General features: G+C 39.2%; 1 protein-coding gene across 1 annotated transcript in view; it reads right to left on the bottom strand.

Moving 5' to 3' along the window:
- Positions 1-2,025: 2,025 nt before the first annotated feature.
- ERP44 (endoplasmic reticulum protein 44) overlaps positions 2,026-21,207 on the bottom strand; it is a 47,170-nt gene continuing 27,988 nt past the window's right edge. The window contains exons 5-12 of the mRNA XM_058819208.1: positions 17,772-17,956; positions 17,239-17,354; positions 13,370-13,427; positions 11,985-12,101; positions 8,298-8,409; positions 7,685-7,826; positions 4,662-4,764; positions 2,026-2,613 (exon numbers count right to left, since the gene is read on the bottom strand). Coding sequence (XP_058675191.1) covers positions 2,512-2,613; positions 4,662-4,764; positions 7,685-7,826; positions 8,298-8,409; positions 11,985-12,101; positions 13,370-13,427; positions 17,239-17,354; positions 17,772-17,956 — 935 coding nt within the window. The 3' untranslated portion in view covers positions 2,026-2,511. The remainder of the gene's footprint in view (positions 2,614-4,661; positions 4,765-7,684; positions 7,827-8,297; positions 8,410-11,984; positions 12,102-13,369; positions 13,428-17,238; positions 17,355-17,771; positions 17,957-21,207) is intronic.

Genomic DNA, 21,207 nt, shown 5'->3' with positions numbered 1-21,207 from the left:
ACATACTTCAGCCATCGAAATATTTACATTGACTGAAATGAATAGAACTTCCTAAAATGTCAGTAAATCCAGTAACTCATACACACACAGTGGCTCAGAAATGGACTCAAGTTCAGTGGAACACAGTTTGGAATGGTTTTGTTCCCTAAGGGGATAACACTAATATTTTTGACAACTTCTGGAAAAGCTATGAGAAGTGTTAAAGGGAGTGGGAAGTTGAGCACCAAATGGTTAAAACGACAGATGCAGATGTTCAGAGTGCAAGGGCTCAGTTTGAAACACAACTTGGCTTTTGACAAGCACTTGGCTTTCCCAGGTAAAGGCTCAAGTGCCCCTCAGCAGAATGGGCAAGCCCAGCTCAGCTTTAGCTGTGCAACCTCCTGCCTGCAAAGAGAAAAGGGACTTGAGCACTGGTGCAGCTGGGTCAGTGGTCATCAAGAACTCAGGAGAATCAGGTCCAACTCCAATGAATGCACCAAAATTACTTGAGCATGAACTGTCATAAAACTGTTACATCTAACCCTCAGCCTAGTGCTGGGGATGCCAAAGCTCTGGGAGCAAGTCCTTACCCTCAAAAGGAAACTTGAATTAAGGCGGGGCAGAGGGGGCTCATCTCTTGCACTTCTTAGCTGAGAGCACCAGCCAGTGGACTGCTGGGTGATGATGATCATCTCTCTTCAGAAAGAGAAGTTTAGATATCTTCCACCAAACAGCAATTATAAATCCCATTCCTCCAAGAATCTCAAGGAAAAATAGGAACCTCAGAGAAGTAAGGTAAGTACTTGCAGGTATCATGTAATAATTGACTAAAATTTCAGGTCCTAGAACTCCAGAAGTTGCATAATACAACCTGCAGATAATAAGTGCCAGCCTTAAAACCACACCCTGCTCACATCTTTTGATTTCAGCTGGAAGGCAGTATGACTCAGCTGCCAAAAATGCTTGATTTGTGATGAGATGGAGAATGGGGCAGGAGAAGACCTGGCTTTCAAGCATTTTATGTGCACTCCAAAATGCCGATTCACAAAACTAACAAAAAAGTATAGCTGTAAATAAAACTTTGCAATATTGTTTCAGCTCCCAACTCTGCAGCTGCATAGTCAGCCGTAGCTTAGTGTAGTACCAGCAACTCTGTCCTCAGAAATGCTCCCTAGAAATCTGCTGTGCCTGGTGCTGCAGGGGCTTGAGTCAGGAGCCTGTCATGGGATCAACTTTTGCCACAGCTGCTCAGGACCATGTCACTAACTGTGTCATGTCCTCTGTCAATAACTGAGCCAGTGGCATCAATCTGAGAGGCAAAATGGTCCTGAGCAGTGACTGCACAGGCTGGGGCACTTTCCTAAGTAAACCAGAACCCAGTGTTCCACCTGTGCAGAGAACAAACTTGCTTCCAAGGACACTGAGCCCTGGGGCCCAAGTCACAGATGTACAGTCTGTGCAGTAAGGGCACAAATCCAGTAATCTCCAGCAATGCAGCACAAATCAAGAGATATTCTGCCCTCTCACAGTTACTGTATGTTCACCTCACCCAGCAGCTTGAAGGTTCATTGAGGAAAGCCCGTAACAGAATGCCACAAGGAAAATGGTAATTCCTTCTTCAGAACAGAATTCAAAGAGTACACAATAAGTGAGGCACAAGCCAGGCAAACAGTAACAGAAAATTTGCAATGGTTGTTTGAACAGTGTCTGCCAGGGAGGCAGGGACCCAGAAGGAAAAAAAACCCCAAAATACCCAGAGACTAATGGTAACATACATACAGATAAAAATTTAGGACTGACAAACTCAGATACCAGTCCAGTCCTAGTCCTCTCTGATGCTGAAAGGTTTTTAACATTCCTGTCCTTCTGCCACAACCTGGTGGGCAGCATAACAATCTGAGTTCCAGGAAATCAGAGCAGGTCAGTACAGCCCCTTCATTCAAAATTGAGCCATTATCATAACTTTTCCTCTCCTCACTTGGTATTTTAATATTCTGGATTGTTAAATTGTTTAGATATTTACAGCCAGTAAAGCACCACACAAGATTCTGTAAAACTTTAATTTATTCCCCTCCCAAGTATCCAGAATAGAAGACCCTCTTAAGTTGGAGAAAAATGTGACAAAGAAATAGATTACCAGGATAGCTGTTCACAGAAGAAGAAAAAGCACATACTACCAAGGTTACACAGAAAACAACCCAAAAGTCCTATTTAATGGGATAGTGCAAGTTAACAGCATGTCTCTGGCAAGGATACCTTCATTTGGATTATAAAAGTTTTACAGAGTTAGATCAAGAGTCTGGATGGGTCTCTGATATTTTACTATAGCATTAAGAATGTATTGTTTGAAAGATGCTGTACAGAATGACCCACCAAACCAAATGTATTTACAAGCCTGGGGAGAAAAAAATTATTTTTCAGTTTATTCAAAATAAAAATACACATAGAATTATGAAAATATAGGTTTACTATTTCCACCACACAGAAGTCAATGCTGCTGTCTGAAAGGCTTGCAAGATTATTTCAAGTTTTTTAAAGTTCATCTTTTTCCCTCAATAAGGTGTACCTATGTTCACTGGGTGCCAGTTTCTGGAATGAGCTCTCTGGTGGGCTGCTTGCTAAATCCTGAATTGGCTGAAAAACAGAACAAACAGTAAAATTGTTTGTTAGACTAATAATCAGTCATCTCCATTAAATGAATTTATAGCATTATGGGATTGCAGAAATGTTGGGGGTTTTTTTGGAAGGTATGTTCAGAGTCCCAAGTAGGTGGAACACAGACACACATTAATTAAGCAATTCCAGTTAAGGATATTCCTTTTGTTGTAACATCTCAAGGGCAGTGGCCATCACATGAGGTTTTGTACAAGTCACACAGAAGTATTTCAAATGTACCCCATTGTGTATTTGCTTTAATCCACCACTGGCTTTGGGGGCATTCTAGATTTACCTGCATGTGTTTTATGAGATATACCAGGGCAGAAGTGACTTCACTGCAAAAGTATTTTAGAATTGCTTTTCCATGGAAACTAAAAGAAAACACCCCATACAAAAATACATGCAATTCAAGGGGAATGGGTGACCCACGACAGCAGCCTCCAGTTTAGTGAGTGCCAGTATTTATTTCCATTGCATCCACATCTCCCACAAGATGGCAGGATGCCATGCAGAGATGGGAATGTAAACATCCCAGGTTTTGTGTGCATTTTTCAAGGCAGAAATGAGGCAAGAGCGAGCCTGCAGCTCTGTTTCCTGTGCCTGTGCCCAGATGGGCAGGCAGCAGAATCCAGGGACTCCACAGGCTTCCTCCTTCCCTGGCCTAGCCTCCTCCTCAGGGCAAGTGCCTGGCCTATGCCTCAGTCCCAGCCCTTATTTCTGCCCCTCCTCCTGATGACCTGAATTCTGGTTGCTCAATGAATTTCTGAGAAACACAGGGAACTCAAATGAATTACTGCTGAGACAATTCAGCCCACGTGTTTTCACAGCCAGTCATGACAACATTCAAAATCAGTCATTCTCTTGGCCAAGGCAAGCCCTCCAGGGCTTTCACACTTCTAAATCTTTTGAGCAGGGAAACAGGAGGCTGCACTCAATCGACTTAGAGCAGTGCCATCCTTACCACATTCCACAGATGAGCAGGAAAAGGAGCCTGTAGCTGTAAATAGTTTCTGTCCCTCAGCCATGGAATGGCCCAAGGCTCCCCAGCATGAGGGCACCAGTGCTCCTCTGGGACCAAAGTGGCTCTGAGCCCTGGACAACACCATGTATACCTTGAACAAAGTGTTTAAAAAAGGTTCTTTCTTTGGAGGGTGCCCAAGGTAGAGAAAATGTTCCCTGACAGTTAAATTTGCACTTTTCAGCAGGACCCCAAGCTTGTGAGCTGAGTGGAGTATCAAGAAGATACAAAGGCTGATAGACACCATTAGAAGACTGCAATGAGCAGAGGGAATTGGGACTGGTCATGTCCTTTCTTTTCTGACACTGAGGGCCTTCTGACTTTTGTCTGGAGAAGGATCTTGTAGCTGTGTTTCTGAAGAGATCCCAGAAGTGACTTCCAGGCATTTAATTACACAACATGACAAGGTTTGAGTAGAACAATGAGGAAATCAAACTGACAAGTGCAGCCTGTGAGCACTGCTAATGCTGTTTGTCAACCACATTAACAAAAGCAGTAATGCCTATTACTGCTCACCCATCCTTTCTTGATGCTCTAATAATTTCCTTCTGCTTACGCTGGTAATATATAAAATATTCAATTGTTGTTTCCCCTTAGAAGCACCCTCTAGTAGTGTGCTGTGTGGAAATAATGCAGCTATGATGGATTATCAGCTTTTGCACTGAAGTCACAGGAGAACCTAAGAGCAGCTCTGTGAAGTCAGTCATCCAGCCCAATATCTCCTGTTTCAGTGGAGAAAATAAATATTCTTATACTCTTCCCTTATTCAAGGCAAATAGGTACCATATTACCCTAATGCCTACCACCCCTGATACTCCCTTGCCTTCACCCAGAGAAGGTTGAGGAGCCAAGCAAAGGTGGTAATGTTATGCTTCTGTTAATAGATTTTCTCTTTCAAAAGACAGAAGTTTAAAGTACAAATATACCAGAAGGTACAGCTCTGACAAAGAGTAATAAAAAGGTCTTTACTAAATGACCAAATGAAATGTATTTGCTGTAACCTTACCTGACCAGGTGCTACGTCAGTTGGATCAGGGCCATGATGAAACTCTCTATGCAATTTTCCAGAATGCAAGTCTAGTACAAATTGCTTCAGTTTACCTGGAACTCTGGAACAAATTCAACAGAAACATCCACATGTTTATTACAAATTAAGTCCAAACACAGGAGATCTAAAGTGCACTGCTTAGAGTAGCCAACTCCTGTTTACCTAGCACACTATGCCTACTTTTAGGTGATTAATAGAGGACAGGGAGCCACATGGTTTGCTAAGGTATCCCACCAGCTTCTTTTTCTTTCCACTGTCTCTTGAGAACACAGCAAGTATTTCATCTTTTCAATAACTCCCACAGAGCTGTACCAGCCAATAACTTCATTGTGAACTTCCTTCAGCTCCCCACTAACTGTAATGTAAGAGGGAACAGCAGGTTCCAAATGCACAGTTTACAGATACAAATGACACTTGGGGAGCACTATTGACAAAACATCTTTGAAAGGCTCTCTACTGCCTCAGCAGCTGCACACACACCACAGATAAGCACTAAGAGGATATCAATGTAAATATAATCTGAGATCATCTACTGTCACCCACAGCAAACGTGCTAAACTACAGCATCCAGTTTTATTTGTGAAATGTCAAGTTGACCAAAAATCTCAAAGGGAAGAGTTAATCTAGTAAGTATTAAAGATGAGATAAATTCTAGTGTGGGCACTCCGCATGCAATCTAAAGGTAATGTGTGAATGGACACAGGTTTTGCAGGGAGTATTTCATGAAATTAATTACATGTAGGAAAGAGGAAGAAAGTGTGGTCAGACAAACTATCAGCAATATTTAAAATCATCAGAAAATGCTATGGATAAAATGCAGCAAATATTGATTCAGAGGGTATCATTACAGCAATGTCTGTAACCAATCAGTATTACACTGATACTTTAAGAGGCCCCTTCCCATCCCAGATGAGATCATTAATTAGTACCAATGGAGAAAAAGGGGTTCATTCCAGCCTGGTTATAGGGACAGCTGACTTACTGCTCCCTGCTTTTCCTTGGGCTCCTGCCCCTGTTCTAGGGCAGACACATTGCTGGAGGCATTCTCCTCTCCTAATGCAGCAGGGGCACTCGGTGCCTGCAGCCTTGTGTAGCTCAGCCTGTTCTTGCTGAAGCTACAGCACATCTGTTGGACACTCCCTGCTATCATTTCCACCCTGGAACAGCAGGATGAATAGGGCCAGGTGGCCAACAGATGAGGATAAAATAGTGATGGTCTCATTTGCCTGACAAGTGCCTATTCTCCAAAAAGACAATGAGCTCCCTAAAGAGAGAAGAAATCTTTTAGTAGCCCAGTTCTCAAAGTGCCACATCCAAACCCTGTTGGCTGCTGGCAACACTGAGGTTACAAGAGACAGCCTGGAGCCAGTTTATCAGAGTCCAGAAGGTTACTGAAGTGGTAGATGAAAATATCAGAATTAAGATTTTACTTATTATTAAAAAATAAAACCACTATATAAAACCACCCAAGAAACAACAAAAACATCCAAACCACATGTACACAAAAGAGTATCTTCCCAGGAGCTCCAAGCTCTTCCTGTTCCCAAACTGTGTTTTGCTATTTCTATATATCAGCTCAACGTCCTAGAGTAAGGTTGAGTAATTATTTATCATTAGGCAACTGTCAACAATCCTGACATCTCTCTTTCAGCTTCATTTGTAAGTGACAACTGGTACACATCAAGCAAGTAGCTCTCATTATTCTGACAGTGTTTCACAGAAACTGAACATTTAAGAAACATAACATCAAAGTCTAAACTAAACATCTCTACTACCTCTCAGTGAGATGTTAATTTGTTTTAGAGCTGTTTAAAAAGTGCCAATAAAAAGAGAGGTTTTAACATGCAAATATCCTATTTTTTTCCTGGGGTGTGCAGTGAATACAATCTTCCAATGAAACAGAAACACAGGGAGAAAAATAGTCACTTATCAAGAATTTCAACATACACAGCTTCAGATATTTGAAAAGCACTAATCAAGATACATCACAGGCAACATTTTATAGATAAGCCTGTGGAGAACTGCAGAAAGAAGCTAAGTTCAAACTCTCCTCCCAGATGTCAGTATCTCAGGTAGAAGAATGTCTCCTGGAACAGCAGAACTAAACATGATACTACATTGACGTTGCATGCTAAGTCTGAATCCTTGGTTTTGACAAAAATTAAATATCCAGCCTAGACATCTAACCAGGAGTTAGCAGGCAGTGTATGTGCAGCTGCCTCCTTTGAGACAGAAACTGGAGATTTTTTTAACACCCAACCAGAAGACAAAGACAGAGCACTTGTCTCAGGCTGAAAGCCCCTGAAGAGAACATTTACACATCTTCATTCCTTGACTGACCCATGCCAGACAGAACAGCTGCTCCCAAGGACAGAGCACCATAGTCAGGCTGAGGCAGTGAGGGTTATCCCAGCAGTATTTCACCTAAGCACCCCAGTACTTTGCTGTAACATATTTTATCCAGATAAACATGCCAGTGATTGGCCATTTTCCAAGTTGCACATGGAAAATTTCACAAACCCACACAAATATTTCTTTGCCAGCTTTCCAGGTGTAGACTAATGCAGGAAGGCTAGAACTGCACTGCAGGAAAACCCAAGCCAGCAGGCTGGGAATTATTACATGCTGCTTTTCACAGTAATCCCTGAATAACACAGTACTTCACATTCCATGTAGTATTTTTAATCTTTTATAGTTGAGATATCTAAATCATTACTAAGAATGCCATGCCAGGCTTCAAATGCCTAACCATGGTGGAAAAGAATCTTCATATGAGATTCTTTTCTTGCATAAAGTAATACAACTCCATTTAAACAATGACTTCACATCAGCTCATCCTGCTATAAGGCTCTGACACTAAATCACACAGAGGCAGCCTTAGTGACATTAGATTTACTCATCTTCCTACCACAGTACTGATTAAAGTATGAGCCTTTTCACTTGCTCTTTTCAAATTAAAATGCACCAAGAAAAATACTTACGACAAGTCACTGAAGTCTGGAAAGACATACATGTGCCTGAAGCTATCAATGGCAATGACAGGGCAGTCTGCTGGAGTCTTCTGAATGTGGAGGAGTGGGTGCCTGAATTTGTCACAGTCAGCATGGAGGAAGTTTATTGTACCTTAACATTGTGAGCAGACAAAAACCCATGTTAGGATTTTTATTATGATCATCTTGAAACCCATTTGAAACCACTAAACCCCTTTCCTAAGTATTACAAAGGTGGAGATATTAGGTAGATACAACATGCAAAACCTGAAAATAGGTCTGAATAAGCAACACCACCAAAATAATAGATTTTCTTAAAGTGTTTTTTTTTTCCATATTACAAACTGAAGCTTTGTTTAATGCCCTCTCAAAACACATTAAGTCATTCAGACAAGAATGATTTCTGAAACTTACTTACTAATAAATTGTGCATCTATTTTAATAATTTCCAGAGGAGTTGGTCCTCACTGTCAAAAATGCATCAAGCCCTTCAGTCTCAAGAGCTTGAAAGCTACAATTCTGTTTGGCCTTTGCTTCCACTCCACTGAGTGTCTGAAAAAAATTATACCAGTAAAACCAAGAAGTAGTGGGAATTATTACAAACCTTTTTCACCTATTAACTGCCGTGCAACCTCCTGTTGGAATTTCTCTAAACTCTCCAAGTCATCTTTCATGTGGAAAAGTATGAGAAAAGGAAGGCCTTCTTCTGTCAGTTCCTGCACAGAAAACAAAGGACAAACTAATATCTCCCATTTCTTAAGGGCACCAAATTAAGTGATTCCACAATTTTCAAATTCAGTGAGAATTCCACTTTAAAAAACAGGCAAAAGAGCAAGACCAAAGATGTAAACTGCTGACCCTTCCTCTGAGATACCCGAGTGATACAGTTAACCATGTTTCCTCCCTCTTATCATATACATCATACAAAGGATGAGAGAAAGTCATTATCAGCATTTTGGGAAGGGACACACTTTCACTGGAATACTTGTGCAAAAGAAATAACTCAATTCTGAGGAAACACAGCAGCTCCAGAGAAACCACAATAAGGCTTGAGCACCAGGGTTGTTAAATGCTACAGAAGGCTGAGGGTATACTCTAGAACCCAGTTCTAGCTTATTCACATAGTAAATTGGTGGTTTCTTAGCATAACACAAGAAGTGTCTTTGAATAATTCTATTCCCTCCTCACTAAAAAAGAGAAAAGTAGAAGCTAATGACACAGCCAGAGCAGTTATGATCAACTGCTGCTCTCCTTCCAGTAACTGTGTCCTGACTGCTCATCCTTTGCTGGACAGGTAAACTTTAGTTCCTCATATGAATCCGTTCTTGCAGCCTTTTAAAGACCTCTGCCCACAGACAGATAAATACAGGATTGCCTTGAATAATTTATTCAGAATTTTCTTTTAATCAAACAAAACACAAACACTTGCTCCAAAAGTGATTTTTGTCATCTCAACTCACTACAGCCTGATTGAAGAAATAATAATTTACCATCTAAGAAATGCGTATAGTTCTCTATCTTTCATTTCCACAAATGCATTTGTATAACAAGCAAGTGCTGCTATTGCTTTGATTCTAGCCTACATCAGCACAAAAACTGTGCTTTTTGGGAAAGACAGTAGTGGCTTATTCTGCTGCCTAATAGAAGGGTTTCTTCAGATATTTTCAATTTGCCGTAAGTAGAGGGAAAGACTTCCCCTGTCAGTAGGCAGCCAGTTACACAAGGTTCATGAAATGACTCAACCAAGTCCACCAGGTAAGTTGAAGCATGGTTTTTTAAACAGAAGACTGCAGAGATCCCCATAACTTCAGTGCTCTTGAAATCCAATCCCTAAAACAACAACTAATCATATTTGCTCATTCTCATTTTTACACACACATTCAGCTGGGTCTCAGCCTCCTGTCCTATTACAGGATGGGAAAAAGTCTGTCTTGTACCACTATAATTATGGCTCCATTTCCGTCACTTCAGCAAGTGCATTTCCAGAGGGAGAACTCCTAAACAGCTTCATATTCTGGCTCTAAGGTCTTCAGTTGCTTGCAAGCAGCTAAAATGACAACCTCAGCGAGTTACATTCACAAGATCAATTCATCTCCAAACAGGCTTTAAGAACAGCTGGTGTGAACCTTGCTAATTTTAGCCCTTCTATAAGATACCTCCCTTTGTTTCCTGTACTATTCCAGCTTTCATACCATGTCTCACTGACCAGGCAGGACAAGTGGAAGCTCCCTCAAAAGGAGAGGGAGCTTCCCTACTAGTGTTGTTTGGCACTAAGAAAATCAGAAGACTTTCCATTACATCTCAACTTCCCACATCACTTCTGTGTGCCTTTGAGGAACTTCTTACTGGTTCCAAACCTCACAGCTCAGCACCACTGTTGGATGACACAGGTTCACTGCAGCCATTTAACACAGAACTACACAGCCTGATTCCAGGTTAAACAGGGATTTCATCTGAATGATATCCTGACACCAACAGCCTTTGCCAGTCAAGCACAGGAACTCAAATGGGCAGTCCTTGAGCAGAAAATCCTGCTTCAGAGCTCAATTACTGGGTGTTTAAAGTGCATTCTAGGGCCATCAATAGAGTTTAACAGTCACAGCAGTTCATATTTTTATCTTGTAATATTGTGCAGTATGCACAATATAAGCCCATTTAAATAACTGTACAATCTCAGCATGCAGAAATATCTCAATTTTGGCATGTTTAAATTTGTTTGGGTACCAGTAACACTGAAATTTTTAAACAAACTTTGCCATGCAAAATGACACATTGCAATTGTAACTATCTGCCTAAGCAAACCAGAATCAAGGGTTAAGGGAACAACCAGAGAAACCACAACAGAATGTGGTACAAGCTAACAGTGATGAACCTTGGCTTCCAAGGCACAGAATCCTGTTTCACCATGGAAAAAGTACACTGAGTATCTACCACACACTTCGAAAGATGTTAACATGTGACATCTTTTACATTTTGAGTTGCAAATGAAGAATTAAGATCTGTTAACTATCAGAGCTTTCCAATAAAAGCTGGCAGGATTGACTAGAAAACAGTCAATAATCATGGCCTAAGTAAAACCACCCTGTCCCTCCCTCTGCCATGAAACCTGAAGTGCTGCATGTGCCCAGAACAGCAGATTCAGGATAAAAAGAATTAAGTGTGCAAACTGTGAATGAATCACGACTGATTCTCTGGTTTCTCATCCAGTATGGACAGTGTACCATTATTTGTGATAAACCTTGGCAGATTTTCTAACAGATTCTGTACCTATGTACAAATACTCCTTTTGAGATGCTACAACCTTGATAATTTTCCAAGGACTTTTTTTCACGTTATTTATTTTACAAAGAACAAAGTAAAATATGGAATTGGATATGAACAAAAGAAGAAGCTACAAAAGAAAACAAAAACGCCTTGAAAGAAATAATAACGATGAGAAGAAAAGATGTTTAAAAACAAACTCCCAAATTCTACCTGACAAATTGCAGCCAAAAGAAGAAAAGCATGGGAAACAACACATGAAACTAAAAAGATTAAGTTACTAGTGCTTTTACACAGATTGAAAATAAAAGCCCCACATGGTTTTCATTACCATTCCCAGAAGATTCCATGGTCAGCCACCATTTAATGTGCTTATTTATCTGATAATGCTTTGGAAGTGGTTAATACAGTAATATTTTTCTACCACTCACATTAACATCAATGGGAGGGAGCTGGGGATGTTTAGCCTGGAGAAAAGGAGGCTCAGGGGAGACCCTGTTGCTCTCCCTGCCTGAAAGGAGGCTGTGGGGGCTGGCCTCTTCTCCCACGTAACAAGTGACAGGAGAAGAGGAGATGATCTCAGGTTGCACCAGGATAGGCTTAGATTGGATATTGAGAAAAACTTGTCCATGGAAAGGGTTGTGAAGCACTGGAACAGCCTGCTCAGTGAAGTGGTAGAATCACCATTCCTGGAAGCGCTCAAAAACACATGGATGTGGCACCTGGGGACAAGGTTTAGTGCTGAGGACAGACTGCTGGACTCAATGATCTTAGAGGTCTTTCCCAGCCTTAATAGTTCTGAAATTATAGCTGCTTACTTTGGTAGTGTATAAATCTACTACAGATCTGCCTCCAGTGAATTTCAAGAGTAATCAAAAAGATCCTAAAGAATGAAAAGACATTATCTGACAGCCATTTTCTGTCTAAACCAAAATACACAAAGTTTTTTGATGTGGAATAGGGACCTTGAAAGAGACATTTTGGTTTCAAGAAAGAAACCCCAAAAATAGAACAGCAGAAAAAGTCTTACCTCTCCATTTTCAAATGTGATTTCTCGAACTAGTGGTACACATTTATCTTGTGTCCATGCATAAATCAAATCAAAATTGGTTAGTGAGCCTAAATACACCATATCTGGAGCATTTTCCTGTTGAAAAGAAAAACACAGTAGGATGAGAAACAGTAAAAATGACATTGCTGCCTACAAAGATTAGCTACTCAACATAAAATTACAATATTCATACAAATATTTAAAACAAATCTTACACCAATATTCAACCTTGTGCATGCAAGATTTCTATTAAATGTGTGATAAAAGTACAAATGGAAAATAAATATTAAATATAATTTATGCAGTCAATTCCATTTTATAAGACAATTTATAAATAATGGGAGATACTCTGTTTCCAGATTAGGGATGCTTCAAGTAAGGGCTACTTAGATTTCTGCTAGGCTGAGAAAAAATATCTCCAGACCTAAACTAAATGCAGATAGTGAGCTGCTTCAGTGAATGCTGATAGTTACAGAGACTCATCAAAACCCCCTCCTAATGTCCTACAGGACTTGAAACTGGTATTTTACATTTGCATTGCCAAAGAGATATGAATAAATAATAATTTTCCTTTATTTGCTAGCAGTTTTAACTTGTAATTCAGTGCTAGCATCCTTTAATTTAATTACAATTTTGGTTAACGTGAAGTGAAGCATGACTTCACAAGCTGTGGCCATGATTAAGCACACCTTAATTCAGAAATGCCATATAAATTAGGTAACTCCATAAATTCTGTTGTTGGAAAAAAATAAAAATGCTTTGAAACGCCTTTCCCCCTCAGGTCTATTTGCATCTATTTCCTTTTTTGTAAGCAGCTCTTTTCATACAGTAAATTTGAGAAAGGAGCAGAGTTTTAGATAGTATGGCTCTATAAAGCAATTCTTGCAGGTTTTCTTCTGTACTGAATTTTCCTTCCAGTAAAACTATGTTTATGAGAGTTTGTTAACCCTTGTGGACTAAGGCATACAAGACAATTAAGTATAGACAATCATAAAAATACACAGTAACTGTCACTTGCTTTGAAAAACATGAAGTGTACCAGCTTCAGAGATTTTAAAGTTCTACAGAACACACATGATGTGTTGACTGAATAAAAAAAAAAAAAGAAAGATTACATTTTTTGACATGGATATTTCAAACTATAGGTTTAGGTTTTATGCATTAACTGTTAACATGTGAGACTGATCTTTTTCACTAACTCAGAAACACTAATTTCTATTATCCTATTCCTCATACTATTCAGTGATGGAATAAAACTAAGATCTGAGATGCAGTAACATACTGAATGATCTGAATACAGTCTCCATTTGTTTGTATTCACATATAATCACAGCAATAAAAATAAAATACATAGTTACACTTACCCCTGGTGGCTTGTAGATTACATTGTCTCCGCTAATTCTCTCTGCTTTTGAAATAGCCCTACAACAAACCAACCAGTAAGCATGTCTTGGTACAGACAAATAAAATAACTGAGATACCAAATTCATGTTTTAATTTTATATCCTTTCCTTACTTATTTTTTTAACCCCTTCACAATTTGAGAATTAAAATCCTTAATTTTTAAAGTAAACTGTAAAGTGACTCCATAGAAACTTGGCCTGCCTGGATAAGAGGGCATTAAGGGATTCAGCAAGATGCATCCCTAAGATCAGAAGTCTGGACTAAAGGCAACAAAGTGACAAGTGATAAATGCCAGGACAATTTTGGGTAACGACTATCAAAGAATTAAAGAAAAAATCCTGAGGAAGCAAAAAGGAAGGTGGATTCTTGTTTGCATTTACTCTTCCTATTCCACAGTTTACACTAAGAATTTACATCTCCTCTACCCTGACAGAGAAGGGCTTTGAGGCGCTCTGTAGGAAAAAGCAATGAGAAAATGGAGGTCAAGTGAGCCCCCAGTGTCCATTTTACCCTCAGAACACACCTAGAGAGAAGACACAGCATGCAGTTCCTGGCCACTGATGATACAGCAAGTGTACCTCTAAGATATACAATTCCTCCTTGCTATTCAGCTTGCTACCTCACCTTGGTAAGTTCCTCTCTTGTCTTTAGAATATTTTACCCCAAATCACAGCAAAGCACCCTGAAAGCTGCTGGTTTGTGCACCAAAATTATCATCTCTTATTCAAGTAAGTTGGAACAGCTGTGCATCCAATGAAGGAGATAGAAAAGAAAGAGAAGTCAAATTATCTGAATTTACTTCACTGCAAGATGAGCCACATCTTCCAGGGGGGTCCGAACAATTTAAAGTGCCGAGAAAACTACAGACATCATAAGGCTTAACTCAAAGTACCTATGCTTTATTGATTTCTTTTGATCCAATTATCTTTTCTTATCACATACAAAAGGTGCCTGGCATCAGTTATGTTACACCACCAGTATTTGCATCAGTTTAGAGATGTGTATTTTAAAATGCATTTTTGTATTCCCAGCCTGACTCTCCCCATAATGTGAAATGAGCCTTCCTAGTGACAATCATGACTGAAGTAAACCACTTGCATCCCAAATAAGCCTTCATGGAATAAGAAAGTGAAGCCATGGAAGCCACCTGAACAATCACTGCTTGCTAAGCTGATGATAATCTATAATGAAATACATGCTCCAGGGTAACCCTGTGGTAGAGCCCAGAATGTCCTCTTCTGTGTTCTTCCACTCTAGTAGCTGCAGCTATGACTGATTTTTTTTCAGATAACTCAAATAAAGTGGGGACATGATGTGAAAATCCCAAATGCCTGAAGATACACCTTTTTAAAACAACTACTAAAATGGAAACACTTCAGTTTGCATTTTGTCTTTTTTGAAGCAGTAATGTACAAGGTGAATCTCTGGAAAGCACACAACTCCCCACCATCCCCTGCCATACTTACTTGCTAATGTAAAATTAAAACAGTTCCAAGATTTATCACTCTCTGCCATAAATTACTTATAGTCCATCATAGCATTTTAAGATAAAAGTATTTTTTGCCTTTTTTTTCCCTGTTCAACATTCTCTTCCATGTTCAGAAACATTACAGATTCATTCCTCTCTATTTCTAAAATCTAACTCTAACAATCTCTTAATGAGATTCTTCATCTATCTCCTCCTGCTTACAAGCCTTCTTTCAATAATCTTCTTCTGTGGTCACTTCAGATCTTAACAGAACTGTAAGGACCAGTTAATTTAAGAACAGTTTTAAGCATCAAAATCATCTGCAACTAAATACTATTAACAGAGTTTTAAAATAAGCTATTACAAGTACCTAAAGACAGAATAATTTTGGCATAAAGGGACAGTTCTGCCTTGACAGAAGTTAGTCAAGCAGCTATGTTCCTCCTGTCAAATTGATTGTTTTACTTTAGCTTAAGAGAAATTTGAACATGACCACTCATGTAACCTCCCCAAACCAAGTAGCTGTTGAACTCTGTCCATAGCAAAACCAAAAGTCCTTTCCAGGGGCTGTTAGGATGCTCAGTCAGAAGAGTTCAACTGATCAATGCCAGCTCCCCATGAAAAATTTTGCTATATATAATCTGAATAAAAAACACTGATCTGTAGCCAGCATCTCTCTTGGAAGTCTTTGCACATACAATTTTTAGGAAGTTGAAGAGCCTCAGCTACTGAGAGATGAAAACATTTAGCTCCCAAGGTTGCTGTTGGGAAGGCTGCACCTTAAAACACTAACAGCTCCAGGCTAGAATGGGAATGGGTATCTGGAGATAAGAATAATGATAAACCTGCTGTGCAATCTGTATTTACACATGCAGGTTATCAATAATCAAACTGTGATCCATTCCACTACGTCTGCTTATTGCTTATATCTGGACAAAAAATAAAAATAAACCCCCTATAGTACTTATAGTACTTCAAGAACAGTGCCCAACAACCAAGTGCTAACACTGAATTGGTGGGAAACTGCTTCTCATTATGAGCAATTGACAAACTGCAAACCAAAGATGAACAGACTCAAAAAGCAGGAGAGTGAATGTTGAAAGTATTGCTATCTTACTAATAATTTTTTTAAATTATTTTTGAAAAGTTGAATGAGGGGCAAAAAGTAATTTAAAATTCTAATAGCAACTCATAGTGGCTGTGCTGAGAACAAGGATGGATGCAGCCATCAGAAAACACTTGAGATAATGGCACTCACCAGGGATGAGACTGACAGACCTAGAGACCACAGATTTACAAGTCATGGCCAGGGCTGCTTACACAGTTGTAGCAGTACCTGACTGGGGACTGAAGGAAGGGAAACCATGTGCAACCCTGCACTTTGCAAACACTCGTACCCACCCACAAACTATTCCTAGAGACAAACTGGAAGAGGCATCAGGGACTGACAGCAGGTTTTGTCCAAACACATGAAACATTTTCTACCTTGATACATCCTCTCAGTTTCTCTGCTATTCTCCACTACATCCAATTAAAAAAACTCCTGAGGCAACCGTGTGCAACGTAAAATCTGGCATAAATCACGCAAATTTCTGATTTTACAACTGCGGGTAGACTGGAAACCACGACAATCACATTAATGCCCAATCACTTCAAATTGGGCAGTGCTGGCACATTAAACACTGCAGAATCAATCTAGATTTTAATATGCTATTTAAAAAGTGAATCACTCCCAATCTATTCTTCTTCCACTGAATATTTTGAAATATCACTGTAAATCTGTACAAGGAGAAATCCGAATTCCTGTAGATTTTTCTTCCAGACTTACATTGTGTAGCTCACCAATGCAATTTTCTAAGCTACTGCACTGTGCAGTGACATAAATCCTGCATGAAAAAGGCCCAGGCACAGAAATTAGGTATTTTGGAACAAGGTCTGCTCCCCTAACACCAAGAGGAAATGAGTAAGCAACTACATTCCCTAGAGAGAAAAGGAAAAGAAAAAAAAAAGACAGGGGAAAGAATAAAAAAAATCCTCTCCCTCTAATAATGCAGGTTTTTGGGACACAAATGTCTACCATTCCCCCACCCAAACCTCCTCAGGTACATTTAAACTATACTAACAAAGAATGGCAAAAAAAGAAAAAGGAAGGAAAAATTAAAAGTTTAATTTCACAGCAAACATTAAGGCTAAGAAGAGTTTTGTCCTTCTATCCCTTCAGTGTATTTATCCATTAAGGTTTAGTCTCTTCAGCTATGCCACACTGAGAATAATAAAGAAGTCTATTTAATAAAATTATATAGACCTCATTAACAGAATTTCAATAATGAAGTCATGAAATCAAGAAATTTCAAAACTTACCCAAAGGCAGAGAGGAACACACAATCATCATGCAAAATATTCGCTACTCTTTCAAAGGTTCTGTAATTATCAGAGTCCTTTTGCTCAAAGTACCCAATAATATTTCTTCTGCTGCGCTGTAAAAACAAAGGTTGAATTATAACTTGCATCAAATTATCAAAAACTGTCATTACTCCCTACAGATATTAAATAGAGAGATGCCATTCATTCAACAGTCAGTAAATGCAGAAATTATTTCTTTTTTGCCTTTCCAATATTCAGAAGAATATAATAATAATCCTCGTGAGTATTTTTTTGGTGAGGAATATTTAAAAGTATCTTGTCAAATACAACACATGATTCTTTTCAAATTTTTAAAAGCAAGATAAATAACTTAGTAGTGGAATGAATGCAGCTCAAAGTGACCACACTAATTTTTAATATTGCAAGTGATCCAGTTTTCCATTCAGTTAAAAAAAACTACAAGGTACTGAACAGTCCACAGTTCTACATTGAAAGAAATTCCAGATAAGGAATACAATTGAAACACTTACATCGAGAGAACTAATTTCTTCCAAATCCTGGACCTCCCGAATAGGGTTACTCTTCTGCTGCCTGATGTAATCTGCTATTGCTGTCACAGATCTCTGGCCCCTGTATTCCCTCTTCATCATCATGCCATTCCGGAAGAGCTTCAGAGTTGGGTATTTGCTTATCCTGTACCTCTGAGCTATATCAGCTAAAAAGAAATTAAGAAAATGAAAGCAAAGCTCTACAAATACAGAAATATACTGAACATAGTTTCTTATGTATGTACCTCTCTGCCTAGATGTGGAATCTCTGAATCAGCAGTTCAGTCTTTAAGCAACAAGAAGACAAAGCAAAAAAAAACCTCAAAAAAACTCCCCACAAAAATAAAGCCCCCAAAACCTCCCAAAGCAAAAGCACCAAAACCCTTCACACCTATATTCATCCCATGTACTGATTGTCATGAAGGGAAAAATTACCAAATCTGTGTTAAGCAAAGACTCAGCTTGATCGTGTACACCCATTTAGTACACTTCCTACAAACAACTAGGAAGGCAAATTTAAGAGCATAACAAGAACATGAGAATCTTCAAAGCTTGCCAATCTCAGTTAATTAACCCACTTGAGAAAATATTAATAAAATAAATAATCTATTTTTCTTCAAACTTAGGATTTTCATCTCAGTTGCAATGCTGGAAATATAACTGTCACGTCTAAAATGTTTGAGAATGTAAACCCTGTGCAAAGTGTTTTTTGAAGGCTGTGAAGGCCAGAAGACTGCTGTTCCAGTTCTGAGATGTTCAGGTTTTGAACAAACACAAAATTCCAGGTTTCTAGATTAAGGCAAACACCTCTCTGGTCAACCAGTTGACCTCTCTGGTCAACAGTACCATCATTCCCTCCAAGACAGGTCTTCATTCACATCTGTACATACAGTCCAGTCTTCTTCCAGACTTGGATCACACAAAGCTTCACACAACAAAGTAACAAAGTAATTGGCATTAATCTAGGATAAGAGCACTAGCTATTTTCACCTTTATCTAACAGCTCAGTCATTTATTTATCCACAAGACTTACAAATGTAAAAGAATAAAACCAGAAAGAGGCCTTACAGGAAAATTAAAAGACCAGCAAAGAAGAATGCTAAGTAGAAAAAATACAAGTTTCCCACAATTGTACATCCTGTGCCCTTACAACCACTACTAAGGCACTACTAAATGTGGTTCTTTACCACAACTCACCAGAGTTCTTAACATGCCCCTGTGTCCCTCTTCCACTTTGCTAAATCACTGGGACACAGCAAATTGCAATAGGAATTGCAGCTAGTTCCCAGCCACACAATGATAGGGAAGCTTACACATAACCAGCAAGTGATTCATGCCACACTGAGCTGGATCCAGCTGCCTTGAGTTTTTACAGCAACCTTTGCTATGGTGTAGAAATGTGGTTTGTGCATCTCCAATATTCAGCAACTTCTTTAATCAAAGTTTTTAAGTATTTAATAGCTTTGAATGCTATTCCCCCTTTCAGATGTGGCTGAAGTCCAGCAAAGAACTTGACAATTTTATGAGGAAGAACTGAAGAAATGAGGTAACCAGATATACATTGGGTTCTTAGGAAAGCAAGAATAAAAAGAAACAACAAAGACAAAGTATGTAATGTTAGATCGATTTCCAGAAGCACTTTCCTTTGGACTTTGCTTTGCTTAATTATTCCTTCCTGTTCACTCCTCTCCTGGAAATAAATCTAGAAAAAAATAAAATCTCAAAGGCCCTGTGAAAATTACTTATCTTCTTTTACAGAGTGGGATGCAGTTTACTTATATCTCTGGACCTAAACTCAACTAAATGCCCCCCAAATATGCTCAGCTTCCCGAGCTACTTAACCATTTGAGGAGACTTGTTCCAGTCAACCACACCCACCACACTTCTCCTTCTTTTCTCTCTCAAGGAAAGACAGAGGTGGTGAATTCAGCAGACTGACCTATCCTTTGGAGACAGAGAAGTTTCATTCAGTTGACAGAGAGAGGAAGGCATTGCAAGTGTGGCCTGTACACATATCCTTACTTTTCATGGACTCCTTACAAGTAACAGGGTACCCTTCAGGTCACCTGGATTAGCCCACAGCAGGTAGGCAACCAAATGGGGTCCATGAGCACAGTACTGAATGATGCAAGAAGAAATCTACTCTGACAAAAACATCCCTTCTCAGCTATATATTTACCACAAAGCAGATTTACTTTCTATCTTACACTTACTCTTTTTAAAAGAGAATGGAGAAGTCTGAATTCCATGCTGCCTGGAGAACTCTCAGTGAAACCAACTGCTGCTACAACAATACTAATCCTATTTGCAGCTTTAGTTACTGAAAACAGTCTTTGTACAAATTGCACAGCTTAGATCAGTCTGAGAACTGAAAACAAAAAAACCTGAAAACAAGACAATAAGAACCAGGTCTACTTCACAAAAATGTTGTCTAACATCTTCCAAGTAAACTTCAAAGCTTCACCAGCTTAGCCCAGTTCCTAAAAAGCTTTGCATCACTATAAAACAGCACAGAATTCAGCCTATCAATTTTAACTAAGAGGCCTTGACTTGTTTCCTAAATATCCCAGAAGTGCATTTCTTAATGCACTAATTACAGATAAAATTAAGGTAAAACATTTTATGTCCTCAGTGAAGAGTACTTTTATTTCAAATGAATACAAATTTCTCCATGGAGGATGTCAATATATTCAACATTAATGAACATTAGATTAATAATGTTTTCTTCCCTTAAACTCTACCACATTTTAGTTAAAGTACCTAAGAGCTGCCCGCAGGAAGGTGGCAAGTACAGCAGGAGAGGAATCACTTAATATTTGCTTGGTAGAAGACAAACAACATCAGCAAGCCAGGCATTTCTGCCCCTCTCCCTGCTGACAGAAGGACCTTTGGTCTGACAGTACACATGAGCTGGTCCAACCTTGACAGGGTCTGACAAGGGACAAGGAGCACAACGTGTCAAGGTTTCACAGAAACACACTGAGATCAGTGACTGCTCCTGTTACAGAGCTGCACAGCAAGGGAGCACCAGGCTCCACACTTCTTTGTCTCACCACATGGACTTCTCCCTCATGTTATTTCCACAGCTATAGGAGGATGCAAGGGTTGAAGAAGGGGCATTCAGGGGATCATGCAGGTTCTCCAAGATGGAGATTGCAGTACCTAAGGATGTGGATCTTCATCAAGGGCTGAAGTTGTGTAAAAATATTAATGGCAATAAATGCCCACTGTTCAAGCTGAATTCAAACATTATTTCATAAGTCAGTACCTGCATGATCTTTACAAATTACATTGAGATTCTATAAATGCTGATATTTGAACTAACACAGAGAAATGACACTCCTACACAAGTAAGTATTTGAAAACCATCTTTTTACAAAAAATAAAATGCAAGTACATGAAAAACTGTTTGAATTAA

Source organism: Ammospiza caudacuta, chromosome 1, assembly GCF_027887145.1.
Source record: "Ammospiza caudacuta isolate bAmmCau1 chromosome 1, bAmmCau1.pri, whole genome shotgun sequence".
Lineage (NCBI taxonomy): Eukaryota > Metazoa > Chordata > Aves > Passeriformes > Passerellidae > Ammospiza > Ammospiza caudacuta.
This window is presented reverse-complemented; position numbering and strand designations above follow the sequence as displayed.